This window comes from Elephantulus edwardii, unplaced genomic scaffold, assembly GCF_000299155.1.
Source record: "Elephantulus edwardii isolate Elephantulus edwardi_28Jun2011 unplaced genomic scaffold, EleEdw1.0 scaffold00045, whole genome shotgun sequence".
Classification (NCBI taxonomy): domain Eukaryota; kingdom Metazoa; phylum Chordata; class Mammalia; order Macroscelidea; family Macroscelididae; genus Elephantulus; species Elephantulus edwardii.
This window is the reverse complement of record NW_006399795.1, coordinates 4157911-4180788: the sequence shown is the minus strand read 5'-3', so window position 1 is coordinate 4180788 and position 22878 is coordinate 4157911. Positions and strand designations below refer to the sequence as shown.

At 39.8% G+C, this 22878-nt stretch overlaps 1 protein-coding gene across 1 annotated transcript; it reads left to right on the top strand.

Moving 5' to 3' along the window:
- The first annotated feature begins 1656 nt into the window (after window positions 1-1656).
- On the top strand, window positions 1657-18168 carry SLC25A33 (solute carrier family 25 (pyrimidine nucleotide carrier), member 33). The gene is made up of 7 exons (XM_006885775.1): window positions 1657-1712; window positions 9516-9695; window positions 10980-11057; window positions 13599-13699; window positions 15448-15514; window positions 16363-16643; window positions 17690-18168. Exons 1-7 carry the CDS (start codon window positions 1657-1659, stop codon window positions 17890-17892), a joined length of 966 nt encoding a protein of 321 aa, XP_006885837.1. The 3' UTR covers window positions 17893-18168.
- The last annotated feature ends 4710 nt before the right edge of the window (window positions 18169-22878 follow it).

The following is a 22878-nucleotide window of genomic DNA, read 5'->3' as shown; positions in this document are numbered from 1 at the left end:
CTAACCTTCCACCTTTCAAGTCAGTCCTTTTCAAAGTGACTGGCTTCTCCTAACAAGCCCAAAGTTTCACCATCCTTGCCTCCAAGGAGCTTGCACATCCTGTAAGACAGGCTTGCTTGTTCTTTTTCACAGTACAGACATTCTGAATTCTTCCTCAACAAAATTCAAAGGCATAGATTTTTCTTCTGTCATCTTAGTCATTGTACAATGTTCAGATGCATAAAAAGACATTGATACTGCTGCAACTTTTAATGCATTCTAAAAAATAGGAAACAATTGTACTGTTGCAACATTTTCATTCTCATCAGTAAAACTTTACTTGTGGGGGATGTCAATCCTGTTCGACAATTGTCTGCATTGTTTCGAGTCACCTTTCTTTGGAATTGTAACTGCTATGGATATCTTCTATAGACAGCCAGGTAGCTGTCTTCCGAATCTCTTGGCATAGTTGAATGAGACTTGCTTCCAGTTTTGCACACATTTATCGAAACATCTCAATTATGGTAAACTATTTGCAGCATCTGAAAACTCCTATTTCTTTCTAGTTGATTGCAAATTTTAGCGACATACCAGTGGCTCCACAAGAGAAATACAAGACAACTGGCTTCTGTAAAATTATAGTTTTGGAAACTCTAGGCTCTATTATATAGGTTCTGCGATGCCTTTGAACTCTGGTGCTGGAGTATGCTTGAACATACCATGTACTGCCAAGAAAACAAATAAGTATGTCTTGGAAAGGGTGAAACCAAGTTTCTCGTTGGAGGCTAGATTTTGAAGCTCTGTCTCACATACTTTGGGCATGTGGCCAGGAGAGGCTGGTCCTTGGAAAAGGACATCATGCTTGGAAGGGTGAAGGGACAGCGCAGGGGAGAAAGATCGCGGATGAGATGGATTGATAATGGAGGTTGGTGGGCTGGAGTTAGTGAGACTGGCTCAGGACAGGAAAGGGTTCAGAGCTGCTGTATATAACTATGGGTCGCAGGAGACTGGATGGCACATAACAACAACAACTGACTTCATTAAGAGAGTGAAAATTAAAAAGCCAAAATCTAGGATTTTTGCAAAGCTTGATTTTACTGTCTCTTTTTTGATTAATGAGAGATGAATAGAAAGGAACTTAGGCAGCTTGCTGTCATTTCAACTGTCTAATTGCTCGGCTGGTCTCTCCTCCCATCCGGTCTCTTGGCTCTGGATGTCCACACCCGACAGACCTCCAACCGGCTACTCAATCACCAGCTCGCGTGCGCCTGCCGGCCAATGGGCGCACGGGATTTGAGGGCACACACACCCCGGCCCCCCGCCCCTCGGCGCTCCGCCCCCGTGCCTTGCGCCGCCACGTGACGTCATGGCCCGGCCCCCCGCCCCTCGGCGCTCCGCCCCCGTGCCTTGCGCCACCGCGTGACGTCATGGCCCGGCCCCCGCCACGTGACGCCGGCGCATTAAGAGCTGCTGGCTGCCGACTCGCACCGCAGAGGCTGTTGAGGTGCCTGCCGAGACGTCGGAAGGCGCAGTCTGAGGAGCCGGGGGTCGGCCCGCTCGCACATGGCAGCAAGACAAGGGGCTGCTTGAAGAGTAGCTGGCAAGCGAACCGGCGACCTCGCGCATCCCTCGAGCCCCACGCGACCGTCGGCAGCGGTCCCCGGAGCCAGCGCGGCCATGGCGACGGGCTCTCAGCAGAAGGAGAACACGCTGCTCCACCTCTTCGCCGGCGGGTAAGCATCTTGAGGTCTGCTCTGGCCCACTCACCAGCCTCTTCCCGCCTAGGGCTTCGTTCTCGTCGGGTATCTGCCTTCCAGGGCTGGTCAGGGTGGCCTGGGGAGGAAGAGGAGGAGGAGGAAGTCCAGCCCAGGTGGCAGGTGGGGAGGGTGCGGGCCTGTGATTTCAACCTGCGTGGGTCGCGCTCCTGACGCCGCAGCGCGTCCCGGCTTTCCTTCTTCTAAGACAATTAATGGTTGGTGTGAACGAGCCTCCCCGGGGATGGTTCTGCCCGGCCCCCCTCGCCGCCTCCGGCCGCTTGCTGTGTCCGCCACCGCTCTGCGGTCCCCACCTCGCTGCATCTCCGACTGGCTGCTTCGAGGGCCTTACCCGCAGAGCCAGTGGCGACCAGCTTGATGCCCACCTTCAGCCGTGGGCCCCTCGGGGCAGCGCAGGGCCTGGCTCCGTAGTCAGAGGGCTGGCAGGGGTTAGGCATCAGGGGCCCGAGACGACCAGGTGATGATTGCAGCCACTTGGGGTAATAAGGGACTTCGGAAGAATGTGAGTAGGAGGTCAAAGAGGAGTGTTGAAATGTTGCTCACCTGATGGTGGATGCCTCCAACGCGGGACTCGGCATCACTGCTTGAGCTACATTGATTTGATAATCACTGCATTAATCTGATAATCAGGCAGTTAGATTTTGTCAGCGGAGGCACGCAGCACTTTTTTTAGCAGCAGGGCTAGGGAGGGTACTGTTACTTTTCTATTCTCAGGAATGAATGAGACATACTTGATTATTAGGTATCGGGTTTTTGAAAATACTCTTTTATCACAGCCATTGACTTTGAGCACATAGCACTCTTTCCAGATGTTTGGGACTACCAACTGGCCCCACTGGCCAGACACAGCATTCTGCATAAAATAGACGTTTTCCTGTGTTGTCATCTTGGCCTGAGAATTTTAGATGTAGCGTGGACCACAGCCTAGATGTGCCACCCATTTATGATTGAGAAGTTTCTGGATAACATGATAATAATGTTTCTAAGCCCTTTCTACCCTTTTTAGTAAGTGGTCAGTAAATCTTTCAATCCTAAAACTCTAGTTATCTTCATGGATGGAAAGAATTTCCCATTCATATCCTCCATCTCTCTCCACTGCACATTGATAAGTCTTTTGAGAATAACAGGAGGGGGAAGCATTCTTAAATTAAGATACTTGTCATAGAAGTTTTTCATTCTTGAAAATTCTCAGTAAGTTGGCCATATTATTAAAATCTCACGTATTTTTTAAAGTCAAACTCTGTGACCCAGTGATTTGAGCCTCCCTAATCCCTCCCTTCTCTCTGTTGATCTAGTGGGTAGAAAGTTATGTTACCAAGCCAAAGGTGGGTGATTTTAATCTGCAGCCTTCAGGCCTATTTTTAATTGTTTTTGTCAAACATTCGATCTGTCCACTTGCTGTACAGAGGTAACTCATGGTTGCCATGACGCTAAACACTGTGACACTGATGTGTCCAATGTGATAATGGTTACCCAGGGTGGACCGTGTTTGGTGGAACTCCCTGATTAAAACAAGCTTGGAAGCAGGAGTGGCATCCAATTCTGAAATAACTTGCCTCTGGAAACTCTATGAACATGGAGAAACAATGTCAGTTATAGAAGTGCTCAAGTCTTTTGTTCATACAGTCACTATGAGTTGTCTATGACTCGATGGCCCCTGTGTTTACAATAATAATCTTAGATATTGTTCTTAATGTGCCTGAGTTAGTTCTCTCAGCATAATAATCTCTAGCATCTCCAATGTTAGGAAGTATTTTTCAAAATCATTGCTCCTGAATGCTGCATAGTATTCCATCATGTGAATGTACCACATGTTTCTCAATCCAGTTTTGGGCTGTTTCCAGGTTCTTGCTATTGTGAATAAGGCTGCTGTGAACATCGATGTACAAATCTCTTTATTGGGGTATGTGCTATGAGTTGGAAACGACTTGATGGCACATAACAACAACATTTGATTTTTCTTTGCTTTAAATAGTAGACATGTTGGTTTGTTCATAAAGTTCATACACATTGTGTTTCAGACTATTCTTCAGTCATACTGTGTTTCATACAATCATTCCCATGCATTTTGTTTTATAAAATCAATCACTATTGGACCTTGCCCATCATTATCCAATCTTTTCAGGCCCCCTCTGGATCCTTCCCATTTCCTTCAACCCTTTCCTCCACCCACCACTCTGCAGTCCTGTGGTTTTGCCCCTATCCATCCTCACCCCCCTGCTCCCACCCTTTCTCTCCTTGTTTTACTAATTACCATTCTATTTTTACAATAATGGTCTTAAGCAGTATTTGTCCTTCTGAGACTGGATTAGTTCATTCAGCATAATTAAATTTCCATTTTTATCTTAGTTCTGTTTTCCTTGGGGTATATTCCTAGCAGGGTATTCCATACAGCTGGATCATACAGAATCTGTGTTCAGCTTTTTGAGGACACACCAAACTGCCTTCTAGAGTGGTTGTACCATTAATCTAGGTCTTATTTTTCTGTCATGATTGTTTTGCTTTGTTTTCAGATATACTTACATAGCTTTTAAAATTTTTTTTTTAATGGGTGTATATCTTTAAGATTTAAAAATACACAGTCCACTAATGTTTTTAAACTTGCTTTTTTTTAACCCTACTCTGGACCGTGGCTAGGTGTACACATGTTGTCTTGTATCATCTAGTCGGAAGTGATGCATAGCTAACCCTGCAGTGGGTTTTCAGAGGCAGTTAATCATCTAAGAGGAGATTGCCCATCTTTTTCCTGGGGAGCAGCTAGTAGATTTGAGCCATGGGACTTTAGGATTGCTACACAGCTTCTACCTCTCTGCCACCTAGGCTTATTAATGAACAGTTGATGGTTACTTTGAAGTGTCAGAGACTGCAGAGATGGTGGTTCTTGATGTATTTGCTAGGGAAAAAATGTAGAGACGATACAAGGATACTTAAATTGCTTGAAAAAAACTTTCATTGGTGTTAATATAATATTTTTTATAGAATTTATATATATCATACTGCTGTGAATATAACTTTACTTCTATTTCATCTAGTTCATTTTGTGTATGTGATTTTTTTTAATTTGTATGGCATTTGGGTGAAAGATTTATACTAGATTTAAGCTTCATGAACGTGGAATCTTGTCTTTTTTTCTTTACCACTGTATCCCAAGTGTAACACCAGACATATTATAGATGCACAATCAATACTTGTTAACTGACAAAGTGAATAAAAGGTATTGTGTGTCTTACATGGGATTGTTGATGGATGTAGTTAGCTGCTTTAAGTATAGGGAAGTAGTGCTTTATGAACTGTGTATTTGGTTTTATATTAATATTTGCTAAAATGGAATTGGTGTAATGTTTTGGTTGAAATTTGTATATCTGAAAGGTCATGGAAGATAGGGTTTCTCTTCTGTTTCAAGAAGTATTACTGAGGTTTTTATTTATACAAGGTGCTAGTTTTAATTTTCTTTCCATATTAGATACAATACAGGAAATAGCTATGGGAGAAATTGTTATTGTTATTATTAGCTACTGTCAAGTTGACCTTCAACTAATGGCAACCTCATTCATGGACAATGAAAGGAAACTCAGCCTGCTTCTGCCTTATCCCCTCTGATTGGTTGCAGATTGGACCTTTATGGTCAATAGGTTTTCACTGGCTGACTTTCAGAAGTAAGTTATCAGGCCCTTCTTCTTGGTCTGCTTTCTTTTGACACTCCACTGACAAATGGTAGTTGTGTATGAGGTGCATTGTTGGGAACTCCAGTGGCTTAGTGATAAGGAGCTGCACTGTCCACCCAAAGGCAAGTGATTCATATCCACCAGTTGCTGTGCAGGAGAAAGATGGGTAGTCTCTTCCCATGTGATTTACTGCCTCTGAAAACCTACTGGAGGGTCAGATATGGGTCAGTTCCAACTCAACAGTACAAATCATGGGGAACTTAATGTAGATTTTCCATGTCAAAGGCAAGTATTGTACCATTGAACCACCACTGAAGTAGTTACATCAAAAATTATATATTTTGCTTTCAATAACTGAATGGAGAATTTGCATCTCAGAATCTCTTAAACCTCTATGGCATCTATTCAAATAAGATGCATTGGAAAATACAGTGTTCACAGAGAGGCAGCTGGTGTTTTTAAAGTAAATGTAAAAGTAGCTGTTAGATGAGAATAAGAAGAAATTGATTTAGTGATTACTAAATCACTCAGTGACCCCGCCTAACAACATGCCCAGTGTATGTGAGACAAAGTTTCACCATCCTTCCCTGTAAGGAGCATCCTGGCTGTATCTTCTCTAGACATTAAATATTTCTTCCTTCAGCAGTTCATGGTATATTTATTACTGTGCTCTAGCACCACAACTCAAAGGCATCTATTCTTTTTCTGTTATTCACTGTCCAGCTGTCAGATGGATAGCAAGTAATTGAAAAAGCATGGCTTGCATCAGGTGGATCTTCGTCTTCAAACTGATACGTAGTTGAGCTGCTCACAGTAGTCCCAGTCATGGTGCTTGTGCTTTCAGTTCGAAAGTTGGAGAATGTCTCTCATTTGCACGCAAGCCACCAAATGAGATGTTGGGCTCAGTAGTCCCACTACTACACTGCCAGTGAGGCTTTGTTTATCTGCTGCTGTGTGGCTACCATCTTGCACTCCTTGTGCCTGGGGAAGCAGACATTGGGATCAAAGGTGGGCATCAGCAAGGGATCGGGCTCCCCTAGCTGTCACCCAGATATCGATGGGCCAGAGGTGCATCCATGGAATCACTTCACGTCTACCTGGAAGGACTCTTTCTCTCTGATGGTATTCTTTCAGCTTACGTGAGTCAGAACAGGAACTAGAGATGAGTTTAATCCAAGGTAGAGTGTATGACTTTAGAAATTTAGGGTCTTGTTAAAAGAGAGGAAGAGGGTGTAGAGAGTAAAGAGGAAGTCAGCATTGTTGACCATGTTGAGTATTCACAAAACAAACAAAAAATCTATTGTCACTTCCAACTCATGGTAACCCTCCATTGGGTTTCTGAGGCTCTAAATCAGAATTTCAGGAGACTGCCTCAACTTTATTCCTAGGAATGACTGGTGGAGTCAAACTGCTGACCCTTTTGCTTCATACCAGCACATAACACACTGCACCATGAGAGTTCCTTATGCTGATTATACTGTTTTGGGTGTTTTGTTCGCTTTATTGATTTAGTAATTTTCAGACTTGACTGGGATCTCAATGCCATTTTTTTAAAAACTCAAACTCATTATTGTAGTTAGAACTGACTCATAGGTGACCCTATGTATGTATATAAACATACAGAGAAAATAAAAACTAAATGATAGGGATTGTTAATACAATGGAATAGAAATTGTAATATGTTCTTTCTGTACTCCAGTGGCACATTGTCTCTTGAAGTACGCACTGTACTTTGGAAATTAATAGGCTTAAACCCATATTCATTAGTTCTGAGCATGTGATGCTACACTGTCATCTGGATGTTGAATATGTCTTTTCTTGCTGTCTGAGCATTGACTGCTAAGGTCCATTGAAACAGAGATGCTAGTACCCTGTATTAAGGAGGATGTCCTCCTGCAGGATCAAGGCACCCCTCATGAATAGAGAAGAGATATGATAGGAATAGGAAGAGAAATGATCCAGTATGCCTGGCTGCCATTACCATTTTCCTGCAGACTGTATGCAGAGAAGAAAGCTGTGGCCTGTGTAATATTGGAAGGAGGTTTTCCTTTCACCATGCTTACACTCTCCCTGTCCTGAAGTAGATTATGGCTATAGATGAGGAAGCATGTAAGACTAAGAGAAGAATGTTTTGTCCTCTGGCCAGTTGGACAGGCTCTTATACTTGTCCAGGCTAACAGAGTGTGAAGAACTGATCTGTTCATTGTGCTTGGGAATGCTATGAGGGGACTTAACTACTGAGTGCCGGTATTGAAGTGTCCAGATGATGTAAATTGTTAATGCCCTAGACTCCTAACCCATAAGTTTGTGTCTGTACAGAGGCATTTCAGAAGAAAGTCCTGGCAATCTTTTTTTTGAAAAGTCAACCATTGAAAACCCTGTGAAGCTCTAATTCTGTGGTGATAGTCATGGGCTTCCCATGAATGAGAATCAGCTTCCCAGCTGGTGCCAATCGTGCTAGCTCCTGGAGAGCAAGCTGCACTCTGCTATCCTCCAGGAGGTTGCCAATTTGCTGTCGGTAGGGCATTGGCTTGCTAGACAAACAAGGCTTCCTGCCCAGTAATCCTTTGATCAGTGGCATAGATGGCATAGACAGTGGGCCAAAGTGACGAGTTCAGCCAACTTGGGGACAAAGTAGAGGTGGTTGACCTAGATCATAGTAGAACTTGTTGACTTTCTGATTTACCAGATACTCTTTCTTCAGTGACACAGACATATTATTGAACCTAATGGAGCTGAAGTATTGGTAGTACTTTGTAGCCAGTTTCCAAATGTTCCGTTTTTTAAACACAAGGCTTTTACATAGGAAATACTGACTAGTTGAGTCAAGTATGACTCTTAGTGATCCTGTGAACAACAGAACCCTATCCTATCCTGTGCCATCCTTACTATCTCTAACATACTTGAGCCCATTGCTGCAGTCACTGTGTCAGTGCATCTCTTTGAAGGTCTTGTCTTTTGCGGACATAGTAAAGAAGAATGCTTTATTTTGTGGAAATAAGTAGACATAGGCTAGAAAGTTCTTTTACCTCTAACTTTTAAAAAAATGTTCTGTATTTTGAAATGCACTGGTGACCTAGTGGGTAAAGAGTTGTGCTGCCAACCCAGAGTTAGGTGGTTCAAATCTATCAGCTGCCCTGGGGAGAAAGATGATCAGGCTCCTTCTGCCTCTAAAAACTCACTGGAAAGTGCTGTGAGTTGGTTCAAACTCAACAGCATTGAAAGAGTGAGGAACCATTTTGAATTAAATTTTCTTTAAATATGTCCTAGTGCTCAGAACAAATGGTAGAGATGAAAATTTAACTCTAATTTTTCTTGATAAAATAAAACTACAATAGAATTTTAATATCCTGGTTAACTAGTCAATAGTTTGATAGTTAAACGATAACAGTTTGGCACATTATTCCGTTCTTACCTTCCTCTCTTCAAGTTCTACCTGGCCCACCAAGCTGCTTCATGATGGACGATGCCTCTGGTCCATAGACCAGAAAGCACTGATAAACAGTTTAGGGATATGTTATCGTCATGATTTTAACCAGTTCTACTTGATAGCTGGGGGTTGGAGCTGACTGCCTAGAACAGAACAACCACCTAAATAACTAACAATGAAAGCTTTTACTTTGGAGCATTTTTTCATATCTTCTGCCAATTTTGTGATTGAATTATCTGTCTTTTTCTTGTTAATATTTTAGAGTATTCAGTGAATTTTAGATAAGAATCCTTTATTGAATATATCATTGCCAAATATTTTCCCCAGTCTATGGGCTTCCAATTTATTCTGTTGGAGAAGTTTTTTGATGCAACATGGTAGTGAAATGAGAAATCTCAAGAATATCCAACAGTGGGAAATTGGCTTAAATATTATATACCAATAGAAAATTATTAATACTATCCAACTATTGAAAGTAGTATGCATCTATTAAAAATGATGATTTCTCTCTTTATATAATGAGATATCAACTCCTCTTTCCTTACTTCTCTGTTCTAACTTTTTATTAAATGAACATACACACATTTCTAGAAGGGAATTTTTCACATTTCATTTGTGTAAGAAACTGTCACTTTTCTGATCCTCCTATGACTTCTTTTCTTTCAGGTGTGGGGGCACAGTTGGTGCTATTTTCACTTGTCCGCTAGAAGTTATTAAGATAAGGTTGCAATCCTCAAGACTGGCTCTTCGCACGGTCTATTATCCTCAGGTTCATCTGGGGACCATTAATGGAGCTGGAATGGTGAGACCAACACCCGTGACTCCTGGACTTTTACAAGTTCTCAAGTAAGTTCAGTCCATCCCCCAACCCCCACTATCTGCAGAATGTTTACAAAGCACATCAAATAAGATGCTCTGTTTGCAGCATCTGTGTATATTCAGACTTTACCGGTACCATTCAACTCTGACCTTGCTCCCTCAGCAACAGCGGTCATGCTGTGCATGTGATCATCATCTGGGCAGTTAAAGTAAACCTATGGTAACATCTGTAAAAGATGTTTACAGAGCATCTGTAAAAAAATGTTTTAAAAAAAGAACTTGGAGTTCTTTCAGAAAAATCTATAATAGTTGAATTTAACTGAATATAATATTCAGATCTTTGAAACTTATTTCAGGTATTTTTAATATTTTCTAGCACATATCAACTTGATAGTAGCTTTAATTTGCAGATTTAAGAATTATCACATTGACTGCTTTTATATTCAAGAAAGACTTACTGTCCTTAATCAGTTTAGTTGGAAACTGCTGGGGAAAGATGTTGTAAAGTGTAACTACATTGTTTGAGTAATTCCACAGTACTTATTAGCACTTTGGCCAGAGTTCAGTCACAGTTTAGATAAGGCAGAATGAATTGCAAAGTGCTTCATTTATTTTTAGGTACATTTTGTTTGTAAAACCTGCCTCAGGTGTCCAAGCCAAATGTGTGTGTGGGTATATATCTGTGTTTGTTGAACAAAGACAGGAGAGCAGAGCTAGCTTGGAGAGCAGGGTCCCAATTGAGAGAATCCAAAACTCAGTAAGGGAAGGAGCTGGTATCCAAGATTGAGAAAGTGAATTTTTAAATTGAGAAGAGGGTTAAAAATGGAAAATGCAGAAAGATAGGGATAAACACAGGATAAAAGAGAAACATGTAAAGGTATGGATTGATCTTAGAAAGAAGAGCTACGGGTGGGGGGGAGGGGTGGACAGGGAGAAAAATGTAACAATGAATGACTGGAAATCCAGAGTCTTTGTAAATGTTCATTAAAATTAGTATAAAAAGAAAAAAATCAAGAAAGAAGAGCTACAAATCCAAGGTCCTCCAGAAGATTTCCAGGCTTCTGGAAAGCATGTCTAACTGAAACTTTTGGAGCATAATTTTCTCCCCACTGTATTAATGTACAGCCTCCAATTCTGTATCGTAATAGGCAAAAGGTGAGACCTGTGTAAGGCAGAAACCTGTCAGAGAAGGAATATATTACAGACAAAAGTCTGGCATCCCGTGTATATTTTATATAAGAGCTGTGTGAAAAATGCCTCTTAGGTTTTCATAGGCAGAGGAGTTTTAAAGATGCATCACTTATTTTTCAGATCCATTTTGGAGAAAGAGGGACCAAAGTCACTTTTTAGAGGCTTGGGTCCAAATTTGGTTGGAGTTGCACCTTCAAGGTAAGCATTACATTTTCCAGCTAGCTTGTTTTACATTGTGTAGAATGCTGAGTTCTTTCTTATTGAGAGTGATATTGCTAAATTATTAGTTTACTTTTCTTTTTAATTTGATTACTTTTTTTATATCTATAAATAGTAATGCCTTTGTATTAGAGTGATATTGCTAAACTATTCGTTTACTTTTCTTGTTGAATTTGCTTACATTTTTTTATATCTATAAATAGTTATGTCTTTGTACGTGTCTTATTTTGTATTGTAAAGTTCCCCTGATGATTAATATACACATTGAAGTAATGAACTGAAGGTATTTTCAAAGGGTCTAGTCCTTGTAAAATTTATGTAAAACTTTTTTTATAATAATTACATCTCTTCAACGCTTATTAGAATACATAGAACTATACTGTCAAATACTACTTTAACAGACCTCAAAGCTATTTAAATTAATTAAAATTCAATTCCTAAATTCCGTTTATTTCGGCTTCATTCAATGCACTAGCTTTATTTCAGTTATTCATCTGTGCATTTAAAGTGGCTACTGTATTTAATAACATAGATACAGAACATTTCTGTCTTCATAAAAAGTTCTACTAGACAGTGTTGCTAATGGTAAAAGTATGTGGATGTATAAGTTAGGGAGAGAGAGAGACTGTGTGTGGGGAGTCTGAAAAGTAGAGGAGAATGTTGGCATTAAAGATTGTTCAGGAGAAAGCAGCTATGGGTGGCAGGAGTGGGATACACACAATGTACGTACCTATATTCAAATTCCAGATAACAGTTTATCCTTATAACAAAAATGAGAATATTGTTTCATATGAAATAAAGACTAAAGCTTCTAGAATTCCTCCAGACAAGTGCTTCAGTGAATCACCTGGGGATGTTGTAAAGATGTCAATTCTTTTAACTTTTTTTCCTTTAGAATTTTATACTATCTAATCCTGTTTAAAAATAGAAAGTATAGGCTGGTCCGAGTGCAGTGGAGGCCACAACTAATTGATCACAGTCAAAAATAGAAAGTATTATTCTGAGAGTTAATATGGGTATACCATTATTAATAGTAAATGGTAAATCTTATATACATCCAGTTCTGTGACAGTTTATAGCCATGGAAACTGTAATCTTACATGGCACAGTAATTCTGCTCTGATCTCTAGGGTCCTTATGAACTCAATGGCAGTAGCTTTCATTTTTAGTATCTAAAGTGGTAGGTTAGGCACCATCCACTCAACTAAGACTCAAAGTGACCCTGTGAACAAGATCTGTTCCTTGCTTTGTACATCTGCAAGTTCTAATAATAGTGTAATAGCTGTTGTCTTACATAGACTTCTACCTACCTTACTCCTTTAGAACATTTAAGACTTGGGGGTGGGGGAGGAGATTTTAGGACACAACAGTAATTAGTAGTCAAGATCCTAAATTTAAAAATATAGCCTATCCTTAATCTGTTGGCCAGGCCAGCCAGTCCTAACAAGAGGGAAGACGGGAAAATCAGACAAAGAGGGAAAAGAGAAGATGAGAGTGTGACAGAGTTGAGGGGTAGGGAAGTCCAGTCCTCACCTGCAGTGGTCAGCTTCTGGAAGGGTGTCAGGGCGCATTATGGGAGAGGTGCAAATAGTGGACAAGAGGGAAATGGAAAGATGAGCAGTGCATTGAGGGATGGAGATGGTGAAGTCCAAGCTCCACCTTAGGCTTAGTAAGCATATTCAATAGTGTGGGAGCTCTTTATAAAAACATTGGATGATGGTTAGTACTGTGTAATCCTGAGTCATTTTTAAAAAGTTCACATTATAATTGGCATATTCATTTTTTTAGAAGGCAAGATATAATTAATGCATGGTGCACTTTTTTTTTTTTTAAATTTACAAATTTCAAAGCTCTGGTGAACTCTGGTGGCCTACTGGCAAGAAGCCACTCTGCAATCCCAAAGGCACACAGTTCAAGGCCACCAGCTGCTCCATGGGAAAAGGATGGGCAATCTCCTGTGCAATTAACTGTCTCTGAAAACCCGCTGAAGGTTCAGCTATGGGTCATTTCCGACTCTGTGGTACACAACAACAGCAGCACCATAGTGTATGTTGGTGTCTAATAGAATTCCCTTTTAGTGGAGAGTTAATCTAGAATGAAGAATGTAGAAAGGCTTTTGTGTATATTAAGATATCTCATTTCCTCCAATTATTTTGGACACCTTTATTATGACTGAATTAATTCTGAAGTGGCAAGAAGTTCTTGAAAGAGTGTATGGCAAACTTTCATTTTAACAAAGATACTTTTGTTGTTGTGTACTGTCTAGTTGGAACTGACTCATAGCTGACCCCCCCAGCAGGTTTTCAGAGGTAGTCAATCAGAGGGGAGGAGATTGCCTCTCTTTCTCCCACAGAGGATCTAGTGAATTTGAACCAAGGGCATTTGGGTCAGCAGCACAGTTCTTTACCGCTAAGCCCATACAGCTCTGTAACAAAGATACTAGGAAAATAAAAATGTTTGTGTGTATTAGGGTAGCTTAACAGTGTCTTTACAGGACTCTTCATCTTTTTGTTTTAACAGGGCTGTGTACTTTGCATGTTACTCCAAAGCCAAAGAGCAATATAATGGCATTTTTGTGCCTAACAGCAATTTCGTGCATATTTTCTCAGCTGGCTCTGCAGGTACGTTACCTAATAAATGGAAACTAGAGTTTCTCACTTTCCTTCAGATACATGTTGTGCCAAGCAGCTTTTTCCAAGAGTGAGAAACTAGCTCCCTGCTTCTTTTGCATCTACAATTGTGTCTCTAGAGCTTTGTGTTCACTCTGATAGGACATGAATGTTTGAGCACATCTTATAATTTGGTTCCAGTGTTTTTGAAAGAAATCGAACTTTTTATTCTCCCCCCTTAGTTACGTGTTCTTATGAATGCTATTTGTTGGGTTTCTTTTAAAGGACGACTAATAATTTTTAAATTCTGTTTGGCCATTAACTTATTTATGAAAGTCAGAGCTGCATCCTAACTCTTCACTTTGTTTCCTCCTCCAAAATTTGCCTGGCCTCATGCTTGCTACTTGTTTAGTTTCATTTAAAGGAAGATTAATGGTTGGTTTTGTTCTCCTTCCCTGTTATTTTCTAAAGTCAGAGTGTCTTCCTTCATAACTCCCCATGGTGTCCAGTTTATCCAAAGCAGTTGGCCTTCTGGCCTTAACAATTGGATTACATAAGGGGGATTTATTCAAGGCTTGTTGTTGAGCTTTTTCAGTAGTGTCAGCTACAGATCAGGTTATAGTCAGTTCTCTTCTGATAAAACTCATTTCACTGAGCTGTTTTTCTCCAGAAAGTTCTTGCCAAAAGAACATGTTGAATTTGTAGATTTCTAGGTTGATGAATACTATGTATCTTTCTATGGGTACTTCTGTGTCTATTCAAGTTGAGAGGTATTTTTAGATAATTTAAATTAGTTTTGTTTTGTGTTTTTAAAAGAAAAAAAATTCAGGTCTTCTGGCACCTCTGAGGTGTGCTTCTGTTTTGTCTGCCTTTGTTTTTCTAAACAAAAGCACTTGGAACCCTTCTGAGTGTTTATAAAGATAATAATTTCTGATCCTAAATGGAAAACAATGTTAAGCAAAGCTACTTCACACAAGACAGACATTTCTGCCTAACATAGAAGAAGTAGAACAAATCTGCCTTCATTTATATTTCACTTTATAGATCAACAGTGAGTTAGCCCAAAAAAAGAAGTTAATAAGGTTTGTAACTTTTGCAAAAATAACTTCTAAGCAATCTTGGTAAATAAAGCAGACGTGGAAGCAATTTTAAACCTCTAATCTTTCTAATAACGAATTAGTCTACTTACTGAGGACTGTGCAGGGCATGTGGTATTAGGAAGACTTAAACCAGTGCCACAGCATTGTGTCTTGGTTAGTTTGGAATGATTGGCAGTGTTGAAACAAAAAGATGTATCTTTAAGCAGAACAGCCTTTAAAACATCAATTTTCTGCAGACTTTCTAGATCCCATTCATTTAAACAGAGATTTAATTCTTTGTCCAAGTTAAATATTGGGTAGCCTTTTAGATTAGAGCAAACAACTTAAAACAAATTGTTTTCTGGACCTTAAGTTTATAAATATTAAGTTTTAGGATGGTAACATGGAAGTCACATGAACGAAAATACCAACAGCACCACCTACAGGATGAAAAGAAGTGATGAGGCTATAGAAAGTTGAGACATAAAACCAATAGGTGTTGGATTTTAGAAAGTGTAACTTGACTACAGTATAGACTGTACCTGTTTCCTAGGACCCATTTTTATTGTTAAGCCATTGAAATCCCAATGTAAAACTTTATCATGTGGTATATAGACAGCTTTATTAGGCACTGACCATGGTCAGTGATGACTTTTTGTTTTGTTTTGTTTCTCTTTGCAGCTTTTATCACAAATTCCTTAATGAATCCTATATGGATGGTTAAAACCCGGATGCAGCTAGAACGGAAGTAAGCCATTAATTGTTCCTATGCCCACTTTCTTTGACATAGGAAGATTTCTTGGGGATTTTCTCTTCTGATTCTAGCTTTGGGGTGAGGCAAGCCCAGCCCAAAGCCTTCCTCACTCTTGTTTTTTTGTGGGTAGCGGGCAGTTGTGAGTGTTTTCAGTCACTACCCTCAACCCCCAGTTTTAAGGTTTTTATTCTTCTTTATTCAATAGTTAAAATTTTATTATGAAGTTATAATAATAGCTTCAAAATAGACAATTTGGAGACTATAGAAGAAGAGTACCAATGTTTTTACCCTCCTGTCAGAGTTTAGGTGCATTTCCCCCCTTAATATTTCCCTAAACTTATTTGTACCATAGTGGTGATTATTCTTTATATATCATTTTGTCCTGCGTTTTCACTTACAGAATAATTCCCTATATCTTACTGTTTCATTATCATTTAAACCTAGGTGTAGATAATAGTTGTTTCTCCTGTCTTTAGATATTTGGCCCATTTTGACAGTATATATTCTTGATTATATGATAGTAATATAGTTCCTCTGTGATAAACATCTTTCCAAAACTGAGTCAAAGACTGAATATTTTCTCTTTCTCCTACTTGATATAGACACACATAACATCCTGTGAGCCTGCCAGGTGTCCCAGCTCATGGGTCTGTCTTGCTCTCAGCCCTGCAGCTTAGCGCACAGTGAGCCAGGGGTCAGCATGACTCCATGCCAGGGAGACACGGGTCACCTACTATAGTCAGTTTTCCTTACATCCTTTATGAGTCTGCTGGTGTGATGGGTGCAGCCGCCAGCTCTCAGGTGCATGTTCTAATGGATATGTCATTGATCTCCTCATGCAGAGTGAGAGGCTCCAAGCAGATGAACACACTCCAGTGTGCTCGCTATGTTTACCAGACAGAAGGCATCCGTGGCTTCTATAGAGGATTAACGGCCTCATATGCTGGGATCTCAGAAACCATCATCTGTTTTGCTATTTATGAAAGTTTAAAGAAGCATCTGAAAGAGGCTCCATTAGCTTCTTCTGCAAATGGGACTGAGAAAAATTCCACAAATTTTTTTGGACTTATGGCAGCTGCTGCAATCTCTAAGGGATGTGCCTCCTGTATTGCCTATCCACACGGTACGTTGTTCTTTTTCTTTCTGAGTAGTCAAACAGTCGTCAGGTCTTTGTCAGTTATCCATGTGACTAGACTTCTGTAGTAGAAATTGGGGGGGAAGAGACCTGCAGGTAAAGTGGATGAGTGCAAATGAAACTGGGTGTCAGTGCGTATACATCCACTGTCTGAATGCCAAGAACTGTACTACAGCTGATGGTGGCCACATATGGTGCCATGCCGAAATGTTACTGAGGTTACAAGCCTCTGATGTTTTGAAAGAAGAAAAAATCTGGGCTTCATATAAAATTGCCCCAATTTTATGGGATACGGGACTAAACTTTTTTTAAAAAAAAAACACCCAACAGCTGCACTCTGAATGCAATACGAGGAAAGCCACTTTGGGTAAGCTTATTTTTAAAGAAATTACAGAACTGATGTCCTGTGGCTTACTTAAAAACAAAACCAAAAAAAACGGAACATTTTATTGTCTATATGAAAAGGATGTTTTGTTGAAGATACAGATGACACCTTCAGTACAATTACGGCATTTGCTTAATTGAGAATGACAGTGTTGTGTTACATGCCATCAGGAAAGTTTCAATTCAGAGACCCCAGGTGACATAGTACAGCTGTCTTAGATGATTTCCTAGGCAGGAACCTTCGTTAGGAGTAGGTTCCAAGTCATTAGCCTGAGGATTGATAGGGATGGATTCAAACTACAACCTTTTCATTAACACCCTGGAACCACCAAGACTCCTTAATTAGGAGTAGAAAGCTATGAACTATCTTAAATAAGCCCGTTTCAAACTAAATTTTGTATTTTGTTTTTGTATTTGTACATAGGTGTATGTTGACTGATGTCCAGAGTTGAAAATGTAAAAAGAATATAACTGTATTTTCTATTTCTGTCTGTGACTATCCTGGCCAGAAGAGCTGCAGTAAGATGAACATAGCTGTGCATTGACAAACTGTGTGACAAAGCTATATGCTAACTGCTTTTACCTTTCCCCTGTGGTGCTTGGAAATAACTTTGACCTGTGTCATAAAAAGTGTATTTCTGTCTTTGCAGAAGTCATAAGGACACGGCTCCGTGAAGAAGGCACCAAGTACAAGTCTTTCATCCAGACGGCACGCCTGGTGTTTCGAGAAGAAGGTTACCTTGCCTTCTATAGAGGACTGTTTGCCCAGCTCATCAGGCAGATACCAAATACTGCCATTGTGCTATCTACCTACGAGTTAATTGTGTACCTGTTAGAAGACCATGCTCAATAGCAGGCCAGAAAATTGTGCTCTAGAAGAATAAAACTGAGAAATTCTAGAGAATTTTTTTCCCATTGATGTTTAGAATGTTTGAGACTGAAAGAGGAAAGGCCATAGAGAACTGCCTTGTATCACCTGTCGGACATTTCCTTTTGGATTCATGCTTTCTGGAAGGTTCTTACTCATTAACGTTAAGAGTTAATTACAACTTTTTTCTTTTTTTAACTTAAGAGGATTCAGGATTAAGCAGCAACTAAATTAAATCATGCTATTTAACTTAAGTATAAATTTGGTTTGTGTTATTTTTTCTGATCACTGTCCTATAAAATATAGCTCAATGTTTTAGGCAAAATGCTGGAAAAAAAACTATAAAGTCTGACTTTTTTCCTAATGTGCCTTAAAGACATGTAAAAAGTGTCACATTTTGGTGGTCTTTTGAACTCTGATGGCCTAGTTAGTGTTAAGCTGCACTGCAATTCCAAAGGCACATGGTTCGAATCCACCAGCTGCTCCTTGGGAGAAGGATGGACAGTCTTCTGCAATGTGATTTACTACATCTAAAAACCCACTTGAAGGGTCAGCAGTGGGTTGGTTTGAACTCAACAGCATATAACAACAACGTGTGGGCCAAGGCAAACTCCCAAGTTTTTCCTCCATTGTAAATTTCAGATTTTTCATGTTAATTATAATCTAAACTTTCAGGCTGTTGAGGTGGGGGAAAAAAAAAACAGTACAACTTTGTGGCACTAAATATTTTAAGGGAGCTCTGATGTCTCAGTGTTAAGGAGTTGAGCTGCCAAACCAAAGGCAAGCAGTTTGAATCCACCACCTGCTCTACAGGAGCCCTCTCCTCCCATGCAATCTACTGCCTTCTGAGAACTCACTGGGGGGCCAGCCATGGGTCAGTCCTGACCTGACAGCAAACAGCAGCTTGTAGCATAGTCAGTAGGGAGTTACTACTAACTCAGAGGTAGGGCCTTTTTGTTCACTCCACCAGCAGCTCCTGAGGACAAAGATGGACACTCTCCTGTGGGATTTATTGCTCATTTTCCCCCTTTCTCTCTGCTTTTGGGTTTTAGGGTTGTTTTTTTTAAATATTTTAAAATGTAATTATTTTTCTGAAGTTGTCTTTTTATCCACAGGAAGAGCTTTAAAGAATGATTTCTCAGGGGAGCTCTGGTAGCCTAGTGGTAAGGAGCTGCAACTACAATCCCAAAGGCACACAGTTCAAATCCACCAGATGCTCTGCCGGGGAAGGAGGGACAATCTCCTCCAGTACCAGTCAGATCTGATTTGATGGTACACTCACATAAAAATTTTAAAAAAAGAATGATTTCTCAGTTCCTAGCTATTAGATGTTTCTAGAAGTAAGCCTAGTTAAGTTCTGAGTATTATTGAACAGCTTCCAAGCTGTCTGTGAGTTTAGATTTTGTTAATAGTCCATCTAAAGTCTGCAGCCCATAATGTATCTCTAGTACCTGCTGGAGAAATGGTGCTCCTCACACAACCAATTGTCTGTCTCCTCCTGGCTAATTTTACTTTTACTTTGACAGGAGCACTTGGTGGTATTTAAGCCCCAGTTCAAGAAAAACATTCTTAAATACAGAAATGAGAAACTTCCAGAATTTGTTTTAATGGAAATTTAATTGAGGAGTGGGGGAGATGAGAGTAATAAGGATAGAAGGTTGGTAAAAATCAATAATCTTCTATTGCTTCTTCCACTAAAATTTGAATAGCGTAATGCATTAAGGTCATTTTTCAATCTGAATGTGGAGAAAGATACTTGAGTCTATTTATAAAATGTGTTAGATTCTAACTGAACCACAGACTGATAAAGATAAGAGGAAGATATTTTTAAATTGTATTAAGGCTTAATTTTGTTCACTCTTAACAGTCATTCTAGTCCATGTTCTTGAGCCTTCTAGCATGACTGGCTTCAATAACTATCTGGAAATCAAAATGAGTGCTTAAGTCAGTTCTTTTAAAGTAATTTCCATCACAAAAGCTCCATTTTAACTCTATGATAATGGTAACAACACTGAATTCAGGTAACAACACTGAATATTTAAATAGACTTGAACCTTCTTCAAGCTTTTAACCAATATAAGGGAACTCTAATGATATAATCCGTAGAAACTGCACTTTTGATTCAAAGGCAGAAGATTTCTAGGGTTCAAATCCACCAGCAGTTGCATGGAAGAAATATAGGCAATTTCCTCTTCTGGGATCTACAGCCTCGAAAAACCCACTGGAAGGTCAATTATGTGCCGGTTCTAACTTGGTGGCAATGAGTTTAGAGTTTATGAAGGGGGAAAATTAAATGTGGCACAAAAGATTAAGCACTTGACTAGCAGCTAAGAAACAGCGGTTCTGGCCATAGACACCCCAAAAGGAAGATCTGGCAATCTGCTTCTGAAAGGCCTTCAAGTTCTCTCTATCCTCCTGGTCACCATGTGTTGGAATCAACTCACTGACAGCTAACAATAATTTATTGGATGTGAAGGTTACTTAGGAATCATTTTCATGTGTATATTTTTAATTAGTAATTTGATACTGATGTATAATTTAGGTCTCTACATGCTTTTGCACCAAATCATTAAAAGTATAGCACTAAAACTGGGACGAGAACAAACAGAAAATAACGTTTAGTCTTTGGGAATTATTTTAAATTCATAATCTTGAAAAGTCATTCTTTTTAATCATCAATTCTCTTCAAAATGACTTCTATCTAAATTACCTTTAACAACCCCCCATTGCATGTAAGTATTCCAAGCACTAACAAGTATTTTTCATTTTTCCCTTTTAAATTCTAACAATTCTGTAGGCAGATATTATTGCCACCTATATTTTACAAATATGAAAGTCTGGTGGGTGGAGTGGGAAGTTTAGATGATTTGCTTTTTGTTATGCAAGTATGCATAATGGATTAAATACAGATTGCATCTCAACATCAAAAAGACAAAAGTATTCACCACTGGACCGATAAGCAACATCATGATGGAAAGAGAAAAGATTGAGATTGTCAATGATTTCATTTTACTTGGATCCACAATCAACGCTCTTGGTATCAGATCAGGAGACGTTGCTTTCAGCAAGTCCGCTGTCTAGAACCTCTCCAAAATACTGAGGAACATTGATGTCAGTTTGAAGATTAAGGTGTACCTGATTCAGGTCATAATCTGAGAGCTGGGCAGTGAATAAGGATGAAAGAAGAATAATTGATGCCTTTAAGTTGTGGTGTTGAAAAAGAGCACTGAATAACCCATGGACTGCCAAAAGAAGAAACATAGGTCTTGAAGAAAGTGCAGCCAGAATTCTCCTTGGAAGCAAGGATGACAAAGTTTCATCTCAAATACTTTGGGCATGTTGCTAAGAGAGGGTATTCCTTGGAAAGGGACATCATGCTAGGAAAGATGGTCAGCAAAGGAGAGAAACCCTTCATGAGATAGATTGACATGGTGACAGCAGCAGTGGGCTCAAGTATGTCAGAGATGATGCAGATAGCACAGGATAGGGTTCAGATCTGTTCATGATTCTTGGATCACTGTGAGTCATACTCCATGGCACCTAACACCATGCAAGTGATAAACCGACTTAGACTACCTGTTAAATAAGAGGTAGAAAAGGCTTTAGAGCCTGTGGTCTGTCACTTTACTGACATTACAAATCCACGTGCATTAACCTGATCAACACTAGCATGTACTAATGTACCTGACGAGTGCGTACGTGGTTTGACCATAGAAATCAGACTTCTTTCTCTAGGATATTATACAGATAGCAATCTCTGCTTAGGAACAGAAAGCTACTTAGACACAATGATGGCACACGTTGGAAGGGTAGTTTTGTTTGGGGAAAGCAGCAGGAAACAAAGATCTTTGTTCTGAAACCCACTTCTAGGATAAGAGGAAAATGTCCAGTGCCAACTCCAGCCGCTCACTAGGTTTCATGTTTGCCTCCTCTTTCAGCCCAGTGAGCTACAACTCAAAGCAACCTTACAAACAACAGATCTGAAGTTTGCTTTATTCTGTCCCATCCCCCCAATCTCCAACATAATTGATCCCATTGTTATAGTCACTGTGGTGTCAGTCCATCTCTTTTTTAGTAATTCTAATGAAAGTTTACAGAGACTTTGGCTTTCAATTCATTCATTATTGTACTTTTTTCTCTGCCCAACCTCCCCCCAGTTGACCCTTCTCTTTGAAAAGTAAAAGAAAAATTCTTTCATTGTAAACTGTTCTCTCCCTCATCTGTTTCAATGCAGTATACATGATTTATCCTATTTTTCTCAGTCTCCCTCCAACCCCGATGTCAGTCCCATTTTATAACAGTGGCACTATGCAATATTTGTCCTTTTGTGACTGAGATATTTCACTCAGCATAATGTCCTCCAGGGTCACCCATTTTGTGTAATATTTCATTCGTTCCTTGTTTTTCAGTGCAGCGTAATATCCCATTGTATGAATATACCTCAGCTTCTCTATCCATTCACTTGTTGATGAATACTTAAGATTGTTTCCAACTCTTCGCTATTGCAAACAAAGATGCGATAAACGGGTGTGCATGTAAGTTCATCTCTTGAAGATCTTCCTCTCTTGCTGATCTCTACCTTCCCCAGCATGATGCCTTTCCCCAGAACTGCTCCCTCCTGACCATCCTCAAAGTATGTGAGCTAAAGTTTTCATCATCTTTGATTTTAAGGAGCACCCTAGTTGCACTTTGTCCAGGACAGATGTGTTCTTTTGTCAGTCTATGGGAATTCAGAACCCTTCAACACCACAAAGATATGGATTCTTCTGTCATCCCTTTTCACTGGCCAAATTTCAGATGCATAGGGAGCAACTGAAAATACCATGGCTTGGATCAGACACACCTTAGTCCTTAGCAAATCTTTGCTTGTTAGCTTTTTAAGGAATTCCCTAATGGTAGACATTCCGATGCAACAGATTTTTTTTTTTAATAATTGCAGATATTGTTGTGCAACATATCTTTTGATTTCTT

Bases quoted from the DNA above. Each gene is read 5' to 3' on its own strand.
- SLC25A33 (XM_006885775.1), top strand. From the start codon at position 1,657: ATGGCGACGGGCTCTCAGCAGAAGGAGAACACGCTGCTCCACCTCTTC. The intron at 1,713-9,515 runs GTAAGCATCTTG...CTTTTCTTTCAG, and splicing joins CTCCACCTCTTCGCCGGCGG to GTGTGGGGGCACAGTTGGTG. The intron at 11,058-13,598 runs GTAAGCATTACA...TTGTTTTAACAG, and splicing joins GTTGGAGTTGCACCTTCAAG to GGCTGTGTACTTTGCATGTT.